The sequence below is a fragment of the Kogia breviceps genome, chromosome 3 (assembly GCF_026419965.1).
Source record: "Kogia breviceps isolate mKogBre1 chromosome 3, mKogBre1 haplotype 1, whole genome shotgun sequence".
NCBI lineage: Eukaryota > Metazoa > Chordata > Mammalia > Artiodactyla > Physeteridae > Kogia > Kogia breviceps.
This window is the reverse complement of record NC_081312.1, coordinates 39,780,937-39,808,387: the sequence shown is the minus strand read 5'-3', so window position 1 is coordinate 39,808,387 and position 27,451 is coordinate 39,780,937. Positions and strand designations below refer to the sequence as shown.

Genomic DNA, 27,451 nt, shown 5'->3' with positions numbered 1-27,451 from the left:
AATCAATTAAGTATATATAAAGCCGATAGAGTACTTTCTGCTAAGTACTGTGCTAGATTGTGGTGGTGCTGGGGAGTTGTTTACAAGAGCTTCTCAAGAGTGGCTGCAGAAGACTGTTAGCGCTACAAGGAGAGAGCCACACATTAAGCACCATATTATGTGGGTACAGACTGTAAGAGAATTAGTCCAGTCTGCTTCTCAATAAACCCTCGTTAGATCCTCTTTCCCCGTGAGGGTGGTTTGAGGTTAGGAATTTTTCCTCCTTAGCTGTAAAACTTGACTTCTATCACTCTAGGATCACTTTAAAGGAGAGGGACAGTAAGGGTAATATCGATTTGTATAAGCTAGCCTCATGTTGACCTAAAATCCTTCTTGGGCTCACAGGCCACTTGAGATGCAAACTTCTCTACTGAAATTAAACACGTCCATCTTACTCCCCTAAGACAGCTGAGCTGCTAAAAGCAAATGCAACAACGCAGGCGCAGTAAACATCGCGCTGTCTTGGGCGGACCCGGCTGGAGGTGGAGCTGCCGGGACCGGATGTAGCGTCACGGGGCCGGATATCACGGAGGGTGTGTGCGTCCTGTCGTAGGGGGCGGGGCTCAGAGCCTGGTTTCCTCGGCTACCATCGGCTGCTGGGTCGCGCGTGGCGTCGCAGCTGTGCAGATATGGGGTCTCCTGCAGGTTTGCAGGCAGACTGCGAGGCGCTGCTCAGCCGTTTCCAGGAGATGGACAGCGTGCGCTTCGAGGACTTCACCGACCTCTGGAGGAGTATGAAGTTCGGGACCATCTTCTGGTGGGTGTTTCTTGTCCACTACCCGCCTGCCTCCCCGCTCAGAGGCGGCGTGACAAGTTTCTTCCTTCCCCTTAGCTTCGCCGCACCTGCGAAGGGCTGAGAAAAGTGGCAGTCTCTGAACACTGCCTCCGTCTCCCCTGAGCTCTCACCTGTACTTGGCCGCGCGCATCCCCTGGGCGATTTCGTTGGCTTGGGTTCCTTCCATTTGCGGCCTCCTCCCGAATACGTATACCTCTGCTTGGCCACCCTTCTAAACTCTTCTACCTCCACTGCTTCACCCGGATCTAGGTCACCATCTTTTGCCCTCTTCTAGTCTCGTTTTCTTAGAACTCCATGTTTAAAAACAAAACAAACACACAAGCAAAGACAAAACCCTGCATGATTGAATTCATTTTTCACACAACCGCCGAAATTCTAAAGTGCAAATTTGCGCAAGTCACATCCTTGCTTCCCACTCTTCAGTGGTTTCCATTGCCCTTGGGGTGCAGCTCAAATTCCCTAACATGGCTGGCAAGACCTTTCGTGATTGGCCTCTGCCCATGGCTGCGCCCTCATCTACCAGTCCACTCCATGCACTAGCTTTCTTGCTGCAGCGTCTGCACGCGGCCCTCTACAGGCGTTTCCTCAGCCTAGAGCTTTACCTTAGCTCCCTTTGCTTGGCCACCTTATTCTTCGCTCAGTGTTAAGCTCACATGACAGTTCTTCAGGGAAGGCTTCCTTTGCCCTTCTGGACTAAATAAGGTGTTCATGATCTCTTTCTCCTGTAGAACTTTGCGCTTATTTTATCTCTTGACTTAACCTCATTTTGTTATAAGTGTGTAGTTCAGAAGGCAGTATAATGTAGTGGTTAAGAGCATAGATTATGGAGTCCAACTGCCTGAATTTGATCAGAGTCCACTAACTGATTATATGGTAAGTGCACTCTAAGTGCTCAATAAATATTCACTGTTATTATTTTTAAATTTACCTTCCACTAGATTGAGCTCTGTGAGGACAGTGACTGCTGGATGAATCTGGTATTCCATTAGCATAATACTTACAATATTGAAAAGGCTAAATAATTGACTGAATGAATGAGTCCTTGTGATTAAAACTCTATGTTTTGCTGAATAAAATGTAAACGTTCCCTCTTTTCTCTTAGTTGATGTAAAACAGCTACCTGTATAGTTTGTACATTGTAGTGGATGGAGAATGGAGAACCGTTTGTTGTACAGTTAATGAAAGGAGAGGAACTAATTTATTTTAATGATAGTAAATGTAATGCATTTATAGCTGTATTTAATCCATAGAACAACTCTGAGATCAGTAATTATCCTTGTTTTATAGATGAGGAAATTGAGGTTTAAGAAGGTTAAGTAATTTCTCCATGATCACGCAACTAGGTGGTAGAGTAGATATTGAAACCAATATGTCTTACTGTTTCTGAAACCCATGGTCTTTCACTGTATCCCTCTTGGGAAAAGTGGTAGTTTAGAAAAAATTTTCTGGGTTTACCCCAATTCTTTCTTTTTTAAAAAAAAAAAAAATTATTTATTTTTGGCTGCGTTGGGTCTTCATTACCATGTGCGGGCTTTAGTTGTGAGCAGGGGCTAATCTTCGTTGTGATATGTGGGCTTCTCATTGCGTTGGCGTCTCTTGTTGCGGAGCACGGGCTCTAGGCGTGCGGGCTTCAGTAGTTGTGGCATGTGGGCTTAGTTGTGGCGCTGTGGCGCACGGGCTTAGTTGCTCCACGGCATGTGGGATCTTCCTGGACCAGGGATCGATCCCGTGACCCCTGCATTGGCAGACGGATTTTTAACCACTACGCTACCAGGGAAGCCCCCTACCATGGTTATTTTATATATTAAATATTTTAAATTATTAACCAGTGATAATTTATAACCCCGCTCCTTTTGCTCCCAATTCAGCAATAAATTTGATGCTTTAGGAAGATGCATCATGTTTACCTAGTGTCTCAGTGTAAGAAGCACAGCAGAAAATTTGGTCTTCGTGCTTAAATCATGAAAGGGTCAGATATGGAATGCCCATCCACTTTCTAGCAGCTGCTATTTAAACAAGTATATACCTCTTCTGTTATTTTTTTTCACAGCCATAATATATTTTCTCTTTGTTTTCTAGTGGTAGAATGAGAAATTTAGAAAAGAACACGTTTACAAAGGAAGCTTTGGCTTTGGCTTGGCGATATTTTTTACCTCCATACACCTTCCAAATCAGAGTTTGTGCTTTGTATCTGCTGTATGGATTATATAACACCCAACTGTGTCAACCAAAACAAAAGGTAATATTCGGTGAGTTGTTTTCTTCCAGCAGAAATATGAAACAGGTACAATATTTTCACAACCAACTGATTTAAATAGAAATGCCAGGGCTTCAGAATTATAATACATTTGTGAAAAAAGATTTACATTTACTAACAACTTTTTTATTCCTCTTGTTTGCAGATTAGAGTTGCCGTGAAGGATTGGGATGAAATTTTAAAATTTCAGCAAGATTTGATAAATGCACAACATTTTGATGCAGCTTATATTTTTAGGAAGCTACGACTAGACAGAGCATTTCACTTTACAGCAATGCCTACGTTGGTATGTTATCTAAAATAGATTGTTTCTCAAAATGAGAAATTGTGCTTTATTGTCCATAAAGTACCTAAGTCTTCAGAAAGTGGAAAGACTATTATATAGTTTCCAATACTCGAAGAAAGGCTTCTTAAAATAGGAAACAGTGTTGGGGATTCTTGGCAGTCCATTGGTTAGGACCCTGCGCTCTCACTGCCGAGGGCTCAGGTTCAATCCCTGGTCGGCGAACTAAAATCCCACACGTTGCGTTATTTCAAAAATCTAACAGTCTTTGAAACATGGATTATTTAATAAATATATACTTAGAGCTGCTTTTTTTTTCATCCATGTTTACTGATAGACAGTTTTTGCTGCTGGCTTACTTATTTCAGTACTTAAAATATATATCTTATAAAAGACATCTATTTTAAAGACATTCATTATATTTAGCTGTCATACAGAATGAAGAAAAAAATTCAACGAGCTGAAGTTACTGAAGACTTTAAGGACCCAAATGATCATGTAATGAAACTTATCACTTCTGATGTATTAGAGGTAAACTTGTTCTTATGTTCTTGAATTTAAAAAAATATTGTTTTATTAACTACATATTGAAGTAATACCTTCATCTACTGGATACTGAAAATTTTTCTAATGCTTTTAACCAATCATAGAATGCTATTACCTTCTCTAAAGTGTCAGGAATATTACATCCTAAATATATCAAAATTTCTGGAATAAATCTTGAAACACAGTGAGAAACAGAAAGATGTAGAAGACTTGTCTTGGACTAAGGATATTTAGATTCAAATACTGAAACCACCATTTGTATTTGACTTTAGATAGGTCATAAAACAAGAATTTAGTGACATTTTTTTTAACAATATATGTTCATTTCCTAAAGTTCCTTTTTACAATGCTTGTGTAAAAACCCACCGCTGAAAACAGTGAAGCTATTTCGATGAAATGAAAATTTGAGGTCAAGAATAACGGATCAGGGGTATGGTCTTAAAACAGTTTTTCCATCTAATATATTTTGGTATTTTATTTGAGTTGTGCAGTGTTGAGAAACATCTTCTTTTGCATTGATAAGTAGTGATACAGAGTTTTACCTGAATGGAAATGTTGCCCTGAGGTTAAAACAAAACCTCACTAAAGGGCTGCAGCCTTCTAATCAGTGATCCATTCTCTTTTCAAAAGAATGGATTCATACGTACACAGAGAGTGTGCAGAGCAAGCACGAGCAGGTGGGGGCCTTAGTCATGTGTTTTTCATTTCTTTGAGCCTTAGTTTCCCCCTCTTTAATATTAGGATTGCAACCCTTATTTCATCCAGTTGTAAGAATCGAGACCAGCTTGTACCTGAAGAGTGCTGAGTGTGGCCTATAGCACATAGTAGACTCTTCTTAGTAAATGTTACTGCTTTTCCCCTGAACCCTGTTCAGTCTTTTCCTATATCAGGAATGAAAGAGGGATCAGATCTTTGATTTGCTCAAATGTTTCTCTGTGTTCTGGGTGCTGCCATGTTCTAATAACTTTAGCGGTTAGGTTGCATCTATGATTTTCTAATTCAGATAGCAAATCGATTTTTTTTTTTTTCTTTTTTTTGCGGTACGTGGGCCCCTCACTGCCGTGGCCTCTCCCACTGCGGAGCACAGGCTTCGGATGCGCAGGCTCAGCGGCCATGGCTCACGGGCCTAGCCGCTCTGTGTGCGGCATGTGGGATCCTCCTGGACCGGGGCACGAACCCATGTCCCCTGCATCGGCAGGTGGACCCCCAACCACTGTACCACCAGGGAAGCCCGCAAATCAATTTTTGAAAGTGCTCTGCGTCTGCTCTGTATACTGACTTTATTTTTGAGCAAGAATTGCTAATCTGGGGCCCATGGATGGCCTTGAAAGGTTCATGGATCCCTTTCCCCACTAAATTGTATTGAAAATTATTATACGTATGGACGCTTAGTTAGGGTGAGGTACTCTATCCTCAGATTCGCAAAGTATTCATGTCCCCCAAAATGTTAAGAATTACTCAGTTAGAGGGAAATTGTTTGCCAAATATCTAAAGACATGGTACAGTGCAGGAGGTCTACAAGATGTTTTGTGTATATTATTTTACTCCTTAACAACATCCCTGCAAATTAGGTGTTTTAAACTATTTAAAAATTTTTTTAAAGTAGTTTTTATCCCTGATTTAAAGTTGAGGAAACTGAGGCACAGAGACATTAAGTTAGGAAGTGATGGAGCTAAGGTTCTGTATGGCTGCAGTGCCTATTTGTTGGATAGCAAAGGCCTTGTCTGAGCTGGGACTGGGGTTGGAAATATATCATTTGCAGACATCTCGTGAAGTATAACAAGAATTAGGATCTTTGCGCTCTAGCAGCTGAGCAAGAAAGAGGTGGGAGAAAATTATGTGGAAAAATAAATGTGAGAAAAGAACTTTGTATAACAGAGAGAATTTGTATTTTGTCTTTTTCGCAGAGGGGAATCATTTAGAAGTTTTAGAGATTGGAGAGTCTTAGAGTGTATATTTAGGTTTGGGGTAAGGAGTCAGTTAGAAGGAGGGTTTGTGTAGAAGAGAAGCAGCACAGTCCCTGCTGTGAGGTGGTGGGTCTGTGACCAAGAGCCTGGTGGAGAGATTAGCCTTGAGCAGGAGAAGGCACTTCTTCCTTTGAAACCTTAGGGAAGTAGGTGAAAATGGATTCCTATAATTGGTTGTGAAGAAGAGAAGTACAAGGCAAACAGACCCGATAGCCTGAACTTTAAGAGGCCTCCTGCCAGAACCAAGAATTGAGAAAGTTTGGAATAGCCGTTGTGGAGGGTGAAAGATGTTGGGATACCAGAAAGGATTTGCCAAGAAGTACTGATGTGAATTATAAAGAGAGAGGCAGAGAGTGTTCTATAACAGTAAGATGTTCTTATCAGTATTCTCCCAATGAAAAAAAGACGATCTGAATCCAGTTGGTTGTAATGTTTGATTGTTGACTAATTTAGTGGTAGAATGTTAATTTTTTTCAACATATATTGCTAAACTTTTTTTTTTTCATTTTAAGTTCTTTTACTACAATGTGTTGAACTAAAGATTCCTCTGTTAAATAAATTGTATATGTCAGCAAGCAGGTATGGGATATTTTAGAGAACAGAGCTGGGGTGATTCACAAAGCCATATTCTTTTAGGGTGATTTGAGAGGAGGGTCAGAAGGGCCAGGCTATGAAATGCCTATTCCTAGAAGCTTATAGGAATGGAGTAGTCTGTGTGAAGTCATCCTGACTTTATCTGGCATCTTTATCTTTGGTAGCCTTTTCCTTCAATAACTGTGTTGGCTTTATTTGTCCTGTCCTAGCATAGCCCATGACCCATTTTCACTGATAATCCCTAAATTTAATACTTTTCTATATTCCTTCTACTGCCTGTAAATGCTATTACGTCTTCATGTCAGCATACTTGAATTCTGGTCATGATTCTGCTGCTCATTAGTTCTCTTTTGTGGTTAAGGAGGTATAATAAAACAAGAGAATAGGATATTGAATCAAATTATCTGATTTTTTTAAAAAATTGAGGTATAATTGATATAACATTATATTAGTTTCAGGTGTAACATAATGATTTGATATTTGTATATATTGCCAAATGATGACCACAGTAAATCTAGTTAACATCCATCACCATACATAATTACAATTTTTTTAAGGCATCTGCCTTCTAATTCCAACTCTGCTACTTAAATATGACCTTTAGCAAATCATTTCACTTTTGAATCTGTTTCTTCATTTATATTTACAATTATAATAATGGCATTACATGTTGAGTATTCACCATGTGCCAGGAACTATGCTGAATGTTTTTTGTATGTTATCTCACCAATCATCATAATAACCCTGCAGAGGAGATAGTATTTTCCCAGTTTTAAAAACAAGGAAACTGGGGCTTCCCTGGTGGCACAGTGGTTGAGAGTCTGCCTGCCGATGCAGGAGACACGGGTTCGTGCCCCGGTCCGGGCAGATCCCGCATGGCGCGGAGCAGCTAGGCCTGTGAGCCATGGCCGCTGAGCCTGCACGTCCAGAGCTTGTGCTCCGCTACGGGAGAGGCCACAACAGTGAGAGGCCCGCGTAACGCAAAAAAACAAACAACAACAACAAAAAAATCAAGGAAACTGAGGGACTTCCCTGGCAGTCCAGTGGTTAAGACTCCGCACTTCCACTGCAGGGCGCGCGAGTTTGATCCCTGGTCAGGGAACTAGGATCCCACGTGCTGCGTGGCATGGCCAAAAGAATAAATAAATAAATAAAAATAAAAACAAGGAAACTGAGGATCAAGAAGTTGAGTAATTTGCATAAAGTAAGACACAGACACTGGATTTGAATGTCCAGGTGTGTAAAGCTCCAAAGCCCATGCACTGTCTATTTCTTAATCCTTTGATTTTGTATAGTGGTTTACATCATACAGAATACTTCCACTTGTATAAGCTCACCTAATACTTCTGTAGTGCATTAGGCGTTGTTACTTCATTTTGTACAAATGTGGAATGTGATTCTTAGACTGAGGTATTTGCTCAAGGTCACAATCTAGCAAGTGACAGAATTCAGGCTCAAAACCAGGTCCAGCTAGTGGTCTTTGCCCTGTATTGTAGTGCATGTAAAATAATGGGAATATAGCACATTGTACTGTGTAAAAAGTTAGGGGCTTCCCATGTCTGGACACTCTTCCCCGTTGAAGATCCTGCATATGTGAGCACTCACCACTCCTGAGCAGTTTTGAATTCCTTGAACAGATATCGATCGCGTCTGTCAGAATCTCCTAGAAATGCATTGAGTAGCCTATCTTGGGGATGACACAGAGCTTGTTGACCATCTGTGATGGATAGTTCTCTGCTGGTCTCTGAGCCAAGTCCCAGTGCTGGTTTTATGTGATTCTTAAGTCCGCCTGCCGTATTTAGGCTACCTTTCTCTTTACCCTGTATACCTGCCCATTTGTCTGGAGTTTTCTGGGGGAGGAAGGTCTAATAAATGATGCTTCAAATGGTGTCATAAATCACTATTTCATTTAATCTTGAATCTTATCACTGAGGTAATGAGGAAGCTTATGGGTACAGGCACAGAGCTTTGAGATTTGCGAACGTCAGCCCATCTCTGTGGAGGATTGGGAGAGAGTCATTAGATAGGAATTTCCAGCTGAGCATAAAGAACTGTGTAAATATCCTTCATGTGACAATATGAAATAAAAATGTGATCTTAGTTATCAGGAGTAATACTTAAAGGTATGCTATACTATAAATAATTTTTGTTACATCCAGGAACGCAATCTTATGTTAACTAGTCTCTCCCCATCATTTCTGCATACAGTGTGTATTACCTAATGTTTATTGAGTTGAATTCAGTGATTCCATACTTCTGGAAAGCAGACTCTTCCTTAATAATGTTGTACTAGTTTGCATAATTATATCATTTTCAATGTACTGTAGTATGTTATTCCTCCTCAACTCTGTCACTTTGGAAGGTGATTTTATTTTGTTCTGGTTTTGCCTTTACGTTTCTCCTTGAAAATTGAATTAAAGGACTCATTGTTACACTTTTAGGAAATGCTGAATGTTCATGACCATTATCAGAGAATGAAACATATAATTTCAGCTGATAGATCCAATCCAGACAAAGCCCTCAGCTTGATAAAGGATGATTTTTTTGACAATATCAAGAACATAGTTTTGGAGCATCAGCAATGGTACAAAGACAGAAAGGTTTGTAACTGTTTGATATGTCACCTTTGCATTTGCATCATACGTGACTGACTAGACATGGGTGAGGATGTTGAGAGGCAGCCTTGCTTAGTGGCTACCTCCTGTGAGGCTAAGATCTGGAGTGCTTTACTTTTTTAGTATCAGCTTTGCCAGTTATTAGCCATGTGATCTTATTTAATCTTACAAATGGATTTTATATGTAATTATATAGCATATTATTAAATAATTAAAATTAATAATTGTAATTATATAATATATAGCTAAATAGTATCCATTATACACACACACACACACACACACATACACTATGTAGTATACATAATTATGGAGGAATAAATAGTCTTGGTGTACCATGGATTTATTACAATCTTTATAATTTAGCATTCTCCAGAGGTTACATATTGGCAGTCTTTGGGCCAAATCCTGCACATACTTTTTTTTTTTTCTTTGCATAGCATTGTTCCTAATATTTAAAAGATTTGAATTAATTACCAACATTTAAATATCTGTGGACTTAACTTAAAATTCCAGACATCCAACTTCTGTTAAAAATGAAAGGTGGGATTCCCTGGTGGCGCAGTGGTTGAGAGTCCGCCTGCCGATGCAGGGGACACGGATTCGTGCCCCGGTCCGGGAAGATCCCACATGCTGTGGAGCGGCTGGGCCCGTGAGCCATGGCCTCTGAGCCTGCGTGTCTGGAGCCTGTGCTCCACAATGGGAGAGGCCACAACAGTGAGAGGCCCGCGTTCAGCAAAAAAAAAAAAAAAAAGAAGAAAAGTGAGAGGTTTGGTGACACCGGTTCTACTTTGCTGCATGGCAGTGGAGAGCTAGACTTGAGTGATGGCTTCTCCCATTGTGACAGAGCATGTGCTTTCTGTTTCTCACGTGCTCTACCTGCCTTACTTTATCCATTTACAAATCGCATCAACACAAGTCTTCCATTTAGTTTTCTGATCCAATTACTGATGCTAGAACTGCCCATATTCCATATTAGCCTTTTCAGCTAGAGAAACTTTTTTACTCCGGAAACCTGAAGACCAGCCTTGCTAAATTTACTTTTGAAACCACTATCTAATTTTACTAAATACTTCTAGGAAAAAATAAGTAATTTCTGATTACTTACTGTGTGTTTAATAATGTGTTAGTGTTTTCACAAATGCTAGATAGGCATTATTATCTTATATAGCATTTTTCAGAGAGATTCGTTGCCACTTTTTGGATTATATAAAGGGAGATGGCTCAAAACTCAATTTTAAAAAAGATAAACAAGGGGGCTTCCCTGGTGGCGCAGTGGTTGAGAGTCCGCCTGCTGATGCAGGGGACGCGGGTTCGTGCCCCGGTCTGGGAGGGTCCCACATGCCGCGGAGCGGCTGGGCCCGTGAGCCATGGCCGCTGGGCCTGCGCGTCCGGAGCCTGTGCTCCGCAACGGGAGAGGCCACAACAGTGAGGCCCGCATACCACAAAAAAAAAAAAAAAAAGATAAACAAGGAAAGTGATGAGATAACAACCTTGGGAAGAAGAAAATAATTTGTTTCCTCTAGGACATTTATTTTAATGAGAGCACATTTTAGAATGTTTGAATACTTTAAGTGCTACAAATGGGTTGCACAAATGACCTAGGCACTTAACATTGTAGCACTGTCGTTTAACGACTCTTTAATGAGCATTACTAAGACCTTTGAAAACCTGAAGGAAAGGAGAATAAACCAGTTTTCTCACTACCACATAAAGTGCGTGTCATCTTTCATTAGTTAGGAGGATTTAGGTATTTTCTTGATGAATTTTGTAACTCTTCTTTAACCTCACCATGATCTTAATGTCAGGTTGTGAACCATGTTTTGATACTGTGAAATAGTCTCTTAGTTTTTTAGTAATTAAATGATTTTCACTGTTCTGAAATTGATTTTCAGTTGGTTTGAATTGTAAATGTGTAAATAGAACTTTTTTGATCTTTCAGAATCTATCCTTAAAATCGAAAGCTAAAGATGGAGAAGAAAAGAGTGAAGGAAATTCACAACAATTAGAGGTCAGAAAAATTCACTATATGATTGCTTATGGGGCAATAGTTTGGTTAGCTTCTTTTCATTTTATGTGTGGCTGTGATTCTGTATGTATTAACCATAATGTCCCATGGTCAGTGTTCTAATACATATCTCAGAAAATTCTGTAACATGGGTTCTATGAAGGGCTAGTGTGTTCTCTGCTGGAAACCTTGTGAAAGACCACATCAGTTATAGATTGGGAGTGGGATGTTCACAGTTTTCAGCAGGGAGAGGGAAGGATGGTGGTGGAAGGTGTCCTCAGTCCTGACAGGGGCAGAGTAAGGCTTTTGTAATACTATGTCTTTTCAGCCTTTCAGCCAGTGTGGAGCACAAGCTACTATTTACTGCTTTCTGTCTCCAGAGTTTTCATCCATCTTAGTTGATGAGGCAAGGAGCCATCTTTGGGCATAGGAAGATGAGGAGGGAATGGCCTGGTCACCAGGAATTTCATTCATATCCTCCTTAAATCCTGAATGAAAACAATCCACAGCCATGGGGATGTTATCATGGCACCTGTTAGAAAGTAGTGCATGTTTATATATCTTTACTTAACATATGTCCAATAAATGTTAGTTCCTTTTACCTTACCTTCTGTCTCAAATCTTATTTCTGATAAAAAAAATACTTGGGAATTCATAATTTTGCTCAATGTTTGTGTGTTTTAACTTTTTCCCTTTCCTGTTTATTTTTACTTCCAGCGAAGTGAAAGGGCAGAATCATTAGCGAAAATAAAATCAAGGGCCTTTTCAGTTTTTGTTCAGGTAAGTTATTTCTTTAATAAGGTAATTTAGAAATTTATGTGATGCTTTTTTAGTCACATTTTATTTTTTTCATCAAAGTAACACTTGTGCATAGTTTTAACTAATAATACTGTAAAGTGTATATAATCCAGCAGTCTCCTGCTCTACCACTTTCTGCCCCTGTACTTCTGATCTCAAGAGGCAACCATCTTCACCTTTTTCTCTTTTATTTCTTCTGGTATTTACCTGGAATTTTGATGCCATTGTTCTTTATTGTCTTCCAGCTTCTAGTATTCCTGATCATGGAAGGTTTTAGGATTTTCTCTTTATCCCTGGAGCTCTGGAGTTTCATGATAATGTACCTTGGTGTAGGTCTTTTTTCCATCATTGTCCTTGGCTCCCATGGTGGACATCCTTTTGATCTGATAGCCTTCAGTTCTGAGGGATTTTTGTATTGTTTCGTTGATCAAATTCTTTGCTGCATTTTTGCTCTTTTTATTTTCTTATCTTTCTTTTCTGTTTTTATCTATTTTCAGAGAGATTTCTTAAACTTTTATCTTCTGAACCATTATATTGAATGTTTATTATTTCTGCTGACATTTTTTGATTACTAAGGTTTTTTTTCTTGTTCTCTGAATCTTTTCTTACTTAAAAAATGTATTCCTTATCTTTTTGTTTTTCTGGATGCAATATGTTTATCTGCTTGAGGATGTTAATTAGTTTTTTGAAGTTTCCTCCTTTTTCCCCAGAGTTTTTTTTTTTTTTTCCATTCTCTGTCGTTCATTTTGTTGGCTTTTTTCAAATGTTTGAAGATCCTCAGATCATTAAGAGTGGTCATGTGGAGATACAGCTTTTTAGCCTCCATGCTTTTCTTGGTTCTAGTCATTTTTACCAGAGAGCAGGCTTCCATCCCCTTGCCTGGGGGAGGAAAGTGGTAAATAAACCCAGCTGCCAGTATTTTGGGTGCCTACAGAGAATCCGCCAACAGGCTCACCGTTCCTTCTGGAGGCTTCACTCAACCCGCCTATTTCTAGTAAGAGGCTTTATCCCCTTCCTTAGCTATACTGGTTTCCTCAAGCCTTCAGCTTCTCTGGTTTAGCCTCTCCAGAGAGCAAACCTCCTGTTTTCTACAGGAAGAGGACATTTGTTCAGTTTTGAGGCTGCTAAATGGGATACTATTCCCTATGTAGATTTTTCATATATCTACCCATTTTTTTTAGTCCCACTTCTGATGACCCCAATTCCTGATCTACTTGGACCAGCTTTCCTTGTAGTAATTTCCTCAATACAGGCAATTAGATTTCAGCTTTCTTCATTCTAAGTCAGCAATCACTTTTACACTTCCAGAATTTTGTTGTTTTGTTTACAGCTGCATTGTTTCCTATTATCTCCATTTTGTGAGTTTATTCATTTTTATTCCTTTCCTCTCATTTTAGTGGGGTTTCAGGAAGGAGCACCAATAAACTCATATTTTTTTCTGTTTTTTTTTTTTAATGAATCTAAAAATGACTTTATTCTGTGGGAAACTACTATCATTCTCTGGTTGTAGAAATAAAAAGGAATAAATGAAAATATTAAAAGTGACTAGATTAGTTAAGTGTTATATATTTGCTGTACTACAGTAAATTGAGTACAAAATATTGTTGAATTAAAGCATCAAGGACAATAAATTAATTATTCCAAATTCTTTTAAACCAGAACTATTTCCATATTATATAGGCTAATTGTTGTTTAATATATTTCTTAAGACATTATGAAATACTTAAAAAAATTATTAAACAGTTAAATTATAATCCCCATAAATTGTTATAAGAGTGTGTTATTGCATAGTTGTAGTTTTTTTAATTATTGAGGTATAATTAACATACAGTGCATGGTAGCTTTTAAACTGTTGTTAATACCTGCACCACATATATGACATTCACTGAAAACTCCTGTAGTCAGGGCTCTGCTTAAGCAAATAAGGGAATTTATTGACTGATGTAACTAAAAAGTCCTTGGACTGTCCCTCCGTTTCTCACCTCTTATGTTGCTTTCATTGCCTTCAAGTGCGATTCGTGACAGCTCCAGCCTTTCATGTTCCAAGCTTTAGGTTCAGTGGAAAGGGAGAATTTTCCTTTCTAATAGTTAAACAAAATTCTAAAATTGAGTTATATCAGCTATGACACAGATCACACACCCACCCCTGAACAAATCATGGTGGCCCTGGGAATGTGAAACTCATTTTGACTAGATCGGGGCCACATGGCCATACGTAGAGCCAGGCATAAAGTAGTTCCACTTGAAATACATGGTGCTAACTAAGGAAAATAAAATGTTGTTAGAAGAAAAGGAGAATAGGTTATCAGGCGGTAAATATGGCGGTACTTGTCCTTTACACCTCCATTTCCCAGCCATGCAACTGCAACAGTTTAACCCAACAAGGATATTTTTTTTGTGTGTGTGTGGTACACAGGCCTCTCACTGCCGTGGCCTCTCCCGTTGCGGAGCACAAGCTCCGGACGCGCAGGCTCAGCAGCCATGGCTCACGGGCCCAGCCGCTCCACGGCATGTGGGATCCTCCCGGACCGGGGCACAAACCCGCGTCCCCTGCATCGGCAGGCGGATTCTCAACCACTGCGCCACCAGGGAAGCCCCCAACAAGGATATTTTAACCCCGTTTGAGCAGATGAGGATGACAGCTTCAGGGAACTCTTCCTGTTGTAAAGCTAAAAGAGTATATACATGTAATAGGTATTAATCAAGCGAGTGTCATGGTAAAGTACTTGATGACAAGTATTTCTGTGAATCTTCCCTCATCTTTTGATTGTCTGTTTTGTTTTTCCCTAAATCACCTGTCAGTTGGGTTCATTTTGCGATTCATTGTAATTAATTGGATTTGCAACTATTTAGGCATCCAAGTCAAGAAGGCATCGTCAGGTCAAACTTGATTCTTCTGACTCTGATTCTGCATCTAGTCAAGGACAAACCAAAGCAACTAGGAAAAGAAAAAACAAAGAGACATTGAAACCAGCAGGAAGGAAGATGTCTTCCAGAAACAGAGGTAACTTTTTGACACTTAAAAAGGGAAAACAGGTCACTTTTTGAGACTTAAAAAGGGAAAACAGGTCTTATTTATTTACAACCTCCTCTCACCATGTTTTCTTTATTAAAAAGGATGATTACTTGTTTAAAAACCTTGGGAGATTTAATATTAAAAATAAATTATCTTAGATTCTTGGGATCTTACTACTGAAAGGGACTCTAGGAGTCATCAAATTCATCATTTCATAGATGATGAAATTTAGGCCCATACAGATTAAATAACTTGTCCAAAGTGTTATAGTTAGATAGTATAGAATCAATCCAGAATTATCCAGAGCATACTTTATTAGTAATTTTTGTGTGTGAATCAAACTTTTGTTTTAAATAGGTACGATAAGTAATACATTCTATAAACCACATTTTCCATTCACTTCACTAGCTAAGCTGTACCTGCTTTTCTCTTGAAATAGTTTATCTATAAAATTACTTCTGGTATTTGGTTTTTTAAAAAAATGACTATATACTCAAAAAATTTAATTTTTAAGCATTGCACAAATAGTATATGTTCACCATACATAAAGCTGGAATCTGATTAGCAGGCTCAGGGGGAAAAAAAGGAGCATTAGAAACATAGTAAATATTTAGTGCCTAGTATAAGAAACACAGAGCCACTGTAGCAGTATATGAAGATATGTTATAGCCTTGTAACATATTTTTTTTCCTATATTGAGGCAGCGGAGGGAGAATTGAAGTTAAATACCTTAAATACAGTCCAGATATGATCAGTTCCGTAACTTAACGCTTGAAGTGCATTGAGGATTCAAAGGAGGAGACACCACATTTGTTAAGGATAATCAAGAAATATTTCAGAAGGAGCATGTTTTTTGTTTTCTTTACAGAGCTAGCAGATATTGTGAAGAGAACTGTTAGACTAATCTCACTTATAAGTATTAATGAAAAAATTCTAAGTTTTATGTATCAAAAGAATCTCAGATAAAAAACAACTTGACTGCGTACATTCATTCTGAGGTGCAGGGATGGTGCAGTTAGGAATCTATCAATATAATTTGCCATATAAATAGGTTAAAGGGGAAAATGTGAATTCATTTTAATAGTTACCCAAGAACACATTTGATAAAATCCAACATCCATTCTTGATTTTAAAAAATATCCTCCAGATGTGGGGAGTTAGCAAACTTTCTGTAAAGGGCCAGATAGTAAATGTTTTAGGTCCAAGTGGAACCTTCATACATTTCTGGTGGGAATACAGAAAGGTATAGTCACTCTGGAAAACTGGCACTTTCTAATAAAGTTAAACATATACTTACCAAATAACACAGCAGTCCTACTCCTTGGTATTTACCCAAGAGAGATGAAAACTTATATTCACACAAAAATTTCTATGCAAAACTTTATAGCAGATTTATTCATAATTGTGAAAAATTGCAATCAGCCTAAGTATCTTCAACTGGTCATTATATAACAAACCGTGGTATAACCATACAGTGCAGTACTACTCAGGAATAAAGGCACTACTGATACATGTAATAACATGGATGAATCTCAGTGCACTGTGCTAAGTGACAGACCCAAAAATGCTATATGTGATATGATTCCATTTATAAGACATTCTGGAAAAGCTGAATCTGCAGAGACATAAAAAAGATCATTGGTTGCTAGGAACTGGGGGTGGAGGGAGGTGTTGACTGCAAAAGGGCACAAGGGAAATTTTTGGTGTGATGGAATTGTTCTATATTCAATATTTTGATTACAGTGGTGCTTGCACAACTATGCATTTATCCAAACTCCTAGCTCTGTACTGCATTAAAAATGGTAGTTATATATTAATTCAACCAAAACCAAACCACAACAGAGGACATGAGGAAAAGATTGATTAGTTTGATCATACTTAAAAAAGTAACTTCTGGTAGATTAGAATGTTTTTTTTTTTTTTTTTTTTTTAATGGTACGCGGGCCTCTCACTGTTGTGGCCTCTCCCGTTGCGGAGCACAGGCTCCGGACGCGCAGGCTCAGCGGCCTTGGCTCACGGGTCCAGCCGCTCCGCGGCATGTGGGATCTTCCCAGACCAGGGCACGAACCCGTGTCCCCTGCATCGGCAGGCGGATTCTCAACCACTGCGCCACCAGGGAAGCCCGATTAGAATGTTTTTTCTAAGGTATCAGAGATACTTAGGTTTAGAAACCTGCACAAGCATTTTTTATTAATTATCCACCTTATTTCTTACAAGTGCAGCTGAGAGGTAAGTTGGTCAAGCTGCTTTCTTAAATGTCCGGGAAACAGTTTTTTTGATGCAGTTGAAAAGGAGGAGCCGAGTGCAAGCTAGGAAAGAACTTAAATGAAAGTGCCTTTTCATCTGAAACATTGGACACACATAACTTATGAAATATCACTTCTTTCACTAGCCATAATTTTTTACTGAATGTAGTTACCAAAAACATTTTCATAAACTCTGAAATTAACTTTTAAGGGTGGCTGAGGTTTGTTATTGAATTTACCTAGGTGTATTAGGGAGGGTTTAACCCATGAGAAAGAAAGTACACTAAAATATGATCTGAATTAGATCCTTAATTGTAACTCAACTATTCCAGCTAACCAGCTTTGTTGCTCCTCTGAAGTGGAGGTAATTTGTTATTCTGCACCTTAATAAAGATTCAAGTGCTTACTAAAATGTTTCTCTTTAATTAAAAGTTCATTTCCTCAAAGTAGAAAAGTATTTTTGATTTCATAATTTTTTCAAAAAGAAGTGTCTTATTTCCATAAAATGCAAAAGATCTTGTAAAACCATTTGCAGCACATAAGATTAATGCTAAACTTTTTAATTTTAGGAGAGCTGTTATAAATTAGCAAGAAAAGGACCACCACCCTTTAGAAAAATGGGCTGAGGACATGAACAGGCAATTCATGAACAAAATGTGGTTACCATGCATATGAAGAGATATTTAATTTCATTAATAATGAAGGAAGTGTAAATTAAAACATGATTTTCATGTAATTTGTTATATTGGCAAAGATTAAAGATAACTGAATACCCACTGATAGTGAAAGTGTGAGGAAGTAAAATCTGAATTTAAGTGGGAGAATGAATTAGCACATCCTTTTTAGAGAGCAGTTTGAAATCATCTGTCAGTTGATTTTAATCAGTTTTAAATGGACATGGCTTCTAACTTAGCAACTCAGTTTCTAGGAATTTATCCTTCACAAGTGACAAAAACACACAGGACATTCGTTGCAGGATTATTGACAAAGACTGTTAACTCAAATGTTTAACGTTGAAAAAATGTTTAATGTTGAAAAATCCATATAAAGGAATACTTTACAGTTATTAAAAAGCTGGAGAAAGTTCTATATATACTGACATGAAAATATGTCCAAAATGTGTTGATACATTGCTTAGTGAAAATGTTTTTTTAAAGAAGAGTATGATTCATTTGTTAATAAATATATATGTAGATGCAAAACTACTATAATATAAAATAGATAAACCACAAGGTCCTGCTGTATAGCACAGGGAACCATATTCAGTATCTTGTAGTAAACTAACGGAAAAGAATCTGAAAAAAAACAATATGTGTGTATATATATGTATATGTATATATGTATGAGTGTGTGTGTGTATATATATATATATATATATATATATATATATATAAACTGAATAACTTTGCTGTACAGCATAACATTGTAAATCAACTATACTTCAATTATAAAAATGTACACAGAAGTACAATATATATCATTGAAGAAATCTAGAAGCATATAACAATGATTAATTCTCAGGGATGGGAAATTTCTAAGTCCATAATTTTCTGTGTTTGACTTTTATGTGATGACCATATGTTTTGCAATCAGGAGAAACCCAAAGATTGATAAACAAACAAATGTAACAATAATTCCTTAGACTAAGGCAAGTAGAGGGATTGGCATGAAAAGAGGCAGGTAGTTGGAAGTGTAGCGTGTGAGGGGCCCATTTTGCCTGGAGCGTAAAGGATGTGTTGAAGAGCTACTGTTGACTTTGGAAGATATGTTGAGGATTATATTGTGACCAGGCCTTGAATGTGGAACCAAGAAGTTTGGACTTCATTCAGTAGGCAGAGGAGAGTCATGTGAGACTTCTGAGCAAGCAAGTGGTATGACCAGTTATCTTTGAAGAAAATCAATCTGGGAGTAGTATGGAAGGTAGGTGGGAACAAACTGAAAAAAGGAACACGAAATAAAAGGCTGTGAAGGAGTAATGAGGATCTGGCCAGGTGGCTGTAGGAAGTAGACAAGCAGATTAACAGTTAGGAAAGCCAGTGGATATCTACAGGTAACCAAATATTTAGGCTGGTGGAGAGGGATGAGACAAGGATGCTTAATGCCTAAGCAACTGGGGCATGTTGTGACTTTAACAGAATAAGGATCAGAATGAAGATTTCATTTGGGGGAAGAATTTGCCCCAATCTTCCTTTTTAGGCTCAATTTCTGTAACAGCTGTCTAGCACGTCAATAGGTGCTCAAGTTTATTGATAGGATTTACCCAGGTTTATATTATTTAAGCTTCAGCTATACCTATTCACCATTCCTAGAACATAACATGCATGCTTCTGGAAGAACATCAGTAATAGTAATGGTGATACATGATGGTGAAGATGATAGCAACTATTATTTATGTAACGCTTATTATCTGCCAAGCTTTTTTCACACGTCCAAGGTCACCTAACTAATAAATAGAGCTGAGACTTGAATAGCAGTCTGTTTGAATCCAAGTCTGGATCTTTAACTGCCATATTTGCTGTCTCTCAGGTAATTGGAAATGTGGATCTGGAGCTCCAGTTAGACACGCACTTAAGTAATTGTTGTATTCTAGCTGCATGTCCTATAATTGTATGTATTGAGATTGAGCAATTGTCTATTACTTATCATTGCATTCCACATGATTAGCTTCGAGCAGAGTAAAACTATCGACCTGACAGCCTCTGAGGAATTAGTTGTATGGATAACTGAGGTTAATTATTTAAATGTCAAAATTTACTTTTTAAATGGTTAATTATTCTGGTTGATATCTTTCTAAAACATACTGCATTCTTCTCTGTATGTTTCTTGTTTTCTACAATGTGTATTTATTATTTTTTACATGTATTTTATGCTCTCCTATTTTCTAGAACAATGTATCCTGAACATAATTTAGTTTTCTCTTTATGATTCAAGGTTATCATCATTAGCATGTTATTTTACTGGATTTTGTAATATAATGATCCTATCAAATAGCTTAAGTGTGTGGGGCAGTTGACCTTTATATTTACGGCTTTGTGCTGCAGGACTTCGTCAGTTCTTATGTTTTTCTGTCACATTTGTTGTGGTAGGTGTCTTCATTCTGTTCTCAGTGTGCAGGCTTGTAGCAATTTTTTTCCCTTTTTGCTGCTTCTTAACTGTACTGGTTTTAAGAAATGGGTTTGCCATTATATTCCTACATAAATAAATGTAATTTATTTTTGCTGCTTCTTAACTGTACTGGTTTTAAGAAAGGGGTTTGCCATTATTCATACATAAATAAATGTAATTAGGTTCTGGATAAAGGCCTGAGGAACATATCTGTGACTGAAGTTCATGAGCTTTTATTTAATCTGTGGACTTTGAGAAGTTCTGAAGTTCTGTGTTCACTTCTTGGTTCCTGGCTGCATGATAAGTGGGTGAAGCATTGTATTTTGTTTTTCAGAGCTTTTAGAGAACATTGATTTTCTTTTTTACACTTACTCATTTAATGTAGAAATAGATCTCAAAATGTAGTTAATCATCATATGACTAGATGACGGGGTTTTTTTCACAGCGACAGTTTTTAACTCAGAAATCCTTCCCTTGACATTGTTGGGTAGATTCTGTTAGGTTGTAAATGGGGATTTTTAAAAATCATTAATAGTTGATATGGATGGCCATGGTACAAGATTATAAAGAACAATATTAGTAATTTGAGGTAGATTGTACTGATTATAATCTTGTGAACAACTGAAAAATTTTATAGGTTCAAAATCCACCCCCCTCCACTGCCAAAAATGTGATTAGATATGGAAATAGATTTCCTAAAAGATTATCTATCATCTTAAAAATCATGTAAAAAATTTATTGTATCTAATACTTAGGACTTCCAAGTAAAGGTAAAATTCTATTTGAATAACTTAATGGGAAATTGGTATTTTATTAAGTTTGAATTGTGTTTAAAATGGAAGCTTATTGCTACAGTTTACTCAACTGTGTCTAGAGCAATCTATTCATTCAGTAAAATCTGCATCCCATTAAGATCCTAGAATACATATGTTCAGAGCAGAAAGCTTAAACTCATCCTCATTTAATTTCTTGTCTCCTGTGCTGGCAGGTACTTATTAACATATATACTCTGTGAAATACTGCGTTATAAGATAGTTGAATCCATATTTGATGATTTGTAGTTTATTGAGGCTCTAGTATATGGCAGGCACTTTTCTAAGTACTGGGGATACATCAACCTAAACAAACCAGAGTCTGTCCTTGTGAAGCTTACATTTACTATGTATTATATATTAAGATATGAGGTGGTGTCAGTGTTTTGGAGAAGCATAAGGAACAAAGAATGACTGTGGGGGGTGGTTGCTACTGGGACAAGGAAGTTATGTGCTCAGTGAGACCTGATAGGACAACGGTGTTTGATAATTTGATTAGGATATTTCTTCAAGAAACAGAAAGTTGATGTAGAAAACCTCCAATGTTTTGGAAAATGGAAAGTTACTGGCAAATTATGACTAAGAGAAATATATCTTGTAGAGCATATGTGGTAATACAAGAAAGTGTTTCTGCATTCAAAAACAAGGCTATTACGTGGCCTCTAAAAGATCAGGAGACTGTACATATGTGAAAAAGTACAAATTAAGAACCTGTGTTCATAGACAATCTGAACTGTGTTTCTGAAGTTTGTGCACATTTTCCTTCACTGTAATGTGATTTTACAGCTGTTTGTTAAAATAGTGAATAATTTAATGATCCTAAAAGTAACAGGGTTTTGTGTGTGTGTGTGTGTGTGTGTGTGTGCTTGTGTATGTGAAAATTGCCTTATTTTCAGGTTGTTTTATTTAATGATGGTTCCTTGGACAGCATTCTGGTGTTCAGCAACCAATATGGAATATTTGTCATTAAATCCATATCAGTCTTTAAAAAAAAAAAACCAAGGCTATTAACTTTAGAATTACATTGGTGAGTAATTACTAAAATTGAAGTAATACACATGATTATTCCCTGATGTCTGCAGATATAACCTATGCTGTGTGTGATAAAGATTGAATAATATATCTATGTTTGGCTAATTTTGTTTCTTCCCTTTTCCTCTGTTTACTTTAATGGAAGGATTAGAGACTATTTTCAAAACATAGGTATAAATATATTATAAATTTATTAACACTTTAAAAAAAGGTAGTTTTATATGCATATTTCTGTTTACCATTACAATTTTAGCTTTTAGTTTAAATATCTAATTTTTGTTATTATAATAATGTCATTATTTGTATAAAACTTTTTCTCACAGATTAGCATTCTTTGTTTTCATATAAAATCATTTTTTCAACTGTTTCCAGGTGACATGCAAAATGGACATAAGGAAGATAAATCTGTAAGTCTGAGTATGCCTGTAATTACAGAAGAGGAAGAGGAGAATGAAAGTTTTAGGGAAACAGGTACGGATGAAATTTTATTAAACTACTTAAAGAGCATCAATGTTTAGAACCCTTGAAGAGCATGACGGTTGGCTGTGTGTTCCTGTGATGCTTTAACTTTGGTACACTGGAGAATTTTAGTGTTAATCAGACTGTTAATCATGACACTTAAAAGTAAGTGGTAATACAGTAAATAAATGGATATGGAGAGGCAGGGGTCAGTCCAGGTGAGAGGTGAAGGATAGGGAAAATATCGTTATTAGTAAATGAATATCCATAATCGTGATGGTGTCTGAAGTGTATTTCTAATCAAGGGCAAAGGTCATAAACTGTGAATTTCTATATATAACTTTTAAAAGATTTTATTGTTAAAAAATACTTAATTTCAAATTCTAGTAAATGTAAAATTTTCACCCATGAGATGATTGTAACTAAGTGGTAAATTGCACAACATGAATTAAAATAGCTATATCTTTTGCATTGCTGTGATCTTAATTTGTTTGTAGTATTTGTTAAACAATAGTTTAAATAATTATTATCTCTAGTAATAATTACAGTAATGTACAGAATAGGTTATACATAGCAGGCTTGATAATTGGTAATCCACCAATGATAATGAACATAATGAATATTAAGAATCTACCTAATGACTTTTTTTTTCATTTTGGCGCTGTATTCATTCAGCAAGCATTTATTGAGTGCCTATTTTGTTTCAAGTGCTTAGGTAGGTATGGGAATATAAAGATATATAGTAGAAGAGTTTAAGAACCATTTTATTTTGATCACAGTGAGTGTAGATCTGAGCACAGTGGGTGGCTCATAGTGGACCTAAGTAACTGCTGTTTAATGAATCAGATCAGTCTGTGCCCCAGAGGACCTTACAGTTTAGTGTGCAGAAAAACAACACAGTACCTTATAGTAAAGAGAAACAGGGTGCTATGGAAACGTATAGAAGACAAAGACAATGAAAAGAGAGTATTTGTTCCTTCAGAAATCTGAGTTGCTTCTGTGATTTGCTTATGTCAGCATAAAATGGTCCTTTATAATCTTGTGAGTTCAGACTGTAGTTGCTTTCTAGTTTTGTCTGGTAGCTTTTATTGTGAGTAAACAGTCAAACACATGTATACCTTTATGGCTGCCTGGCCAGTCCTATTCTAAAATCTATCAGCTTGTGAGTTTTAAAAATTTGGTTTTTATTAAATCATAATTACATAAGCACATAATTTAACAATTAACAGTTTTATAATACTCATTATAAGAAACCACAGACTTCTGACTCCCATTTTTTTATTCCCTAGAGACAACTCTTTCATAATTATTTTGGTATTGATCTCCATGTTTCTAAATAACATGTTTATATTGTCACTTATTCATGTTTCAGTTCTATGAATTATCTATTGAGGGAGGCAAGGATTTAGTTCTCAACATATTCTTTTTTTCTTATTTGAAGTACAGTTCACCTACATCACTATGTTAGTTCCAGGTGCACAACTTAGTGATACAATATTTCTATACATTACCAAAAGATCACCATGACAGGTCTAGTTATATCTGTCACCATACAAAGATGTTACAATATAATAATTTTATGTATTCTTTACCTCCCAATCCAAACACATGATACTTCCTATCACCCACCCTCTCAATATGGTTATTATTTTAGTTATGTCAGTATTCAGCATTTTACAAAACATTATTAGCAGCATGTGATATATACTATGATTCTCCCTTAATCAGAACACTTATTGTTTGCCTTAAAGAGTTAATAATTTTTTTGCCTTATTAATTTGTTTCTTTATGTATTTATCACTAATTTACCCCCAAAATCTTCCTCAGTGTATAAATCTCCCCTTGAAACACTCGAGCACATTAGGCATTTTATCAGTGTCATCTTCTTAAAAGAAGTCTCCTCCAGGCCTCTGACTTGCATTACTCCGGACATCATTCTCTTGGCCTGCTGCCGCTTCTTTCCAGGAATCTATTTTCTTTTTCTTCTTAATTTTTTCTTCGTCTTTTCTCATTCCTTTTCCTGTCACTCTCCTTTCAGTTTTCATTGGAGGGGAGTATTCCTTTCTTTTACGTCTTCCATGATTTTCATGTTTTTGTGTCTTCTGTTATTTGCTTTGTTTTTAATGATCAGTAACTTTTAGGTTCACAGCTGTTTCTCGATGGACACTTACTTGAGTGTTGGTCATGGCATCTGCCCTGGTAGCCAAAAAGATGTATGGTACTGCTGTTTTGGGTTACATTTTCAGGTTTAATCGGAAAGCAATTGAAATCTTAGTCACTTTCTCTTAGCACTGGCCCAGATACCTTTCAGATCTGGCATACTGGGCCCATGCTAATTATAGGGAGGGCATACCCATATGAAACAACCTCAGAGTAGCTTATTATCAAGTAGCATTTAGGATAATTAGGATCTCCAGTAGTAAGTTTACAACTGCCGTATCATTTTGAAGGATAAAAATCATGTATATGTCAGGTTTAAGATTTCTTGTATCTTTGTTGTGAAGGCGTTCTTACTATTATGCCAACCTATATAGTTTAATTGTGTGTTATCAATTAAGTATTATATTTTTTAGACCTGACAGGCTTCTTAATTTTTTGTCTTTAGAGTTCACTGCAACCAAGAGAAGAAAACACAGAACAAAGAGCCTGGTGTAGAGTACTTAATTTTGAGCTTTCTGACAGAAGAAAAGATTTATATTTTGTGTATTGAACAGGAAGACTGCCAGTATTAAAAATAATTCTTCTGGGAAGCTATAGGTATTTCTTTGAAATGTCAATGCTTCAATATAGTTCTAGAATAAAAGTACAAAAAAATTAGAGTATTACTCTAAAATTTAATTTTAACATCATTTGTGAAATATGCATAAATGATAAAATTTGGATTTAGAATGTAATAGAAATAATTCTGTTATTTGCAGATTATTGCTATTTCCTACAACTTTTTTGTGCTATTATACTATCTTAGTACAGTTCTGGAAGTGTTAACTATTCTATTTAAAATCTTTTTTCTTGAAATATTAATGTTTATTATATGTAAATGGCTAATTATTTTATATCTAGTTTGGTAATGTTTGTTTATGATGTATATTAACTATTTTATATATTATGTTGTTAAGTGCAATAAAGTTTATGCCTTGTTTGCTTTATTTTTTAATATTTGAAACTTATATGGTCAGTAACTTATGTGATTGATAACTTAGGAAGCTCAGTTTCTACTTCTGTAATCAATTAAGTATTCTTTTGTGCTTGTTTTAAAGCTCTCTTTGTCCTAACATGTCTGTATGTATACATGTATGTTTGTGTAGGCATAGATATATGTGTGTATTTGTCCATTTATACATATAATATGATTACTCAATACATTGTGTAGGTACAACATTTAAATACTGATTATTTCTAATAAAACCTTTAAGAGTGGTAATATAAATTTCAGAATGTGTCTGGTACAGAAAGTTGGTACTTAAAGAAAAAAATTCTATGGCTTCATGACTGTGCCTCTCTGTTAATTTCTCATTTGAGAGATTTAAACGGAGATTGCTTTAGCCATGGTGTTTGAATTGCTGCTGATAGCAGACCATCTTACATCATGTGGCTGGCTCAGCCCGTCTTAAAATTGATTAAACTCCATGTTGTTTTCCAGTGTGGTATATTCAGGAATTCTACAAATGCCCCGTGAGTGAAAACGTGTGTAGTCTTTGAAAATCAAAATACTAACACTAGCCCAGACAAAACTTTCACTTATTAGAATCTGTGCTGTCACATTAGCCATGAAACAAAATTGTTTCCCTTGACTGCTTCCCTTGTTTTCCTTGACTTCAGATGTTTCTGGTAACAGGGCAGTTTTCATGATGTGGATATTGGGCAGAGCTTCTGAGGTTTAAATATTCTAACATTGGGGTTTAAATATTCTAACGTTGGGATCCATTATTGGCCTCTTGTATATCAGGTTATTTGCTAGGATTTGTATAAACATTAAAGTTTACAGACATTGTACAATTAACACAGTGAGTTGCCCTCTTATTTTTTCACAACAGTACTTTTAAAAGGTATCATTTCACTTGTACAGTGAAGAAACTGAACCTCCGGATGGTAAGTGCCTTGTCCACATTCACAGAGTTAGTAATGCATCTGGGGTACAGATACAGGGCTCTGGCCTATAATTTCAGAGTCGTTTTTTGTAAGCCAACAGAGATGGAAATCCAGACTGACTACAAGAAGTAAAACCCCACTTCAAAATGGCTTAAACAGTAAGGAAAGTTTATTTGAAACGAGTTGAGCCTCAGGTGCGGGGCAGTCTGGGTTATGTAGTACATCAGTTCCATGATGCCTTCATTTACCCAGGTGTGGGTCTTTAGGGAAAGCTTTATATCAGTGTGGAGAACTGTTTACCTGCCAAGTTCCCGGACTCTTGCCTAGGACCAACCTTGCAAAGAAAGCCTTTTTAGGACAGCAGTCTCGGGCCTGCTCTGTTAACTTCTGCACAGTTTCGTTTCATTTTTCACTATTTCAAACAATGCTACATTGATCTGTGCGTATATCTTGTCTTACTCGGGTTAGTATTTCTGTTGGATAAACCTAATCTACACATAAATTTGTTGAATGCTGTGTATATATAAAATTTTGTTAATTACTGCCAAATTGAACTCCCCAAAGCCTGCCAATTTACATTCCTACTAACAGTATTTGCAAGGGACCCTCCATTACACTGGTTATCAATCTTTGTAATTGTTGACAGTTGAATACAGCCAGAATCTTAAGAGCAGGAAATGTAGAAAGATTGACAAAAAGTAACAAAATTGGATTAAGCTGATGTGACTTGCTATACGGTTACATCTGACAATGTAGTGCTTTAGCTGATAGCAAATTTTTCATGAATAT

The 27,451-nt window shown here is 36.8% G+C and overlaps 1 protein-coding gene across 1 annotated transcript; it reads left to right on the top strand.

The window, feature by feature from the left end:
* The first annotated feature begins 591 nt into the window (after positions 1 to 591).
* SNAPC1 (small nuclear RNA activating complex polypeptide 1) lies at positions 592 to 26,573 on the top strand. The gene is made up of 10 exons (XM_059056023.2): positions 592 to 796; positions 2,915 to 3,074; positions 3,238 to 3,378; positions 3,802 to 3,906; positions 8,924 to 9,082; positions 11,040 to 11,108; positions 11,823 to 11,885; positions 14,757 to 14,907; positions 22,487 to 22,585; positions 25,179 to 26,573. The coding sequence occupies exons 1-10, from the start codon at positions 669 to 671 to the stop codon at positions 25,226 to 25,228; spliced, it is 1,125 nt and encodes a 374-aa protein (XP_058912006.2). The 5' UTR covers positions 592 to 668; the 3' UTR covers positions 25,229 to 26,573.
* The last annotated feature ends 878 nt before the right edge of the window (positions 26,574 to 27,451 follow it).

Coding starts and splice junctions, on each gene's coding strand:
- SNAPC1 (XM_059056023.2), top strand. CDS start 669: ATGGGGTCTCCTGCAGGTTTGCAGGCAGACTGCGAGGCGCTGCTCAGC. Junction 3,075..3,237: donor TGTGTCAACCAAAACAAAAG/GTAATATTCGGT, acceptor TCTTGTTTGCAG/ATTAGAGTTGCCGTGAAGGA. Junction 11,886..14,756: donor CCTTTTCAGTTTTTGTTCAG/GTAAGTTATTTC, acceptor GCAACTATTTAG/GCATCCAAGTCAAGAAGGCA.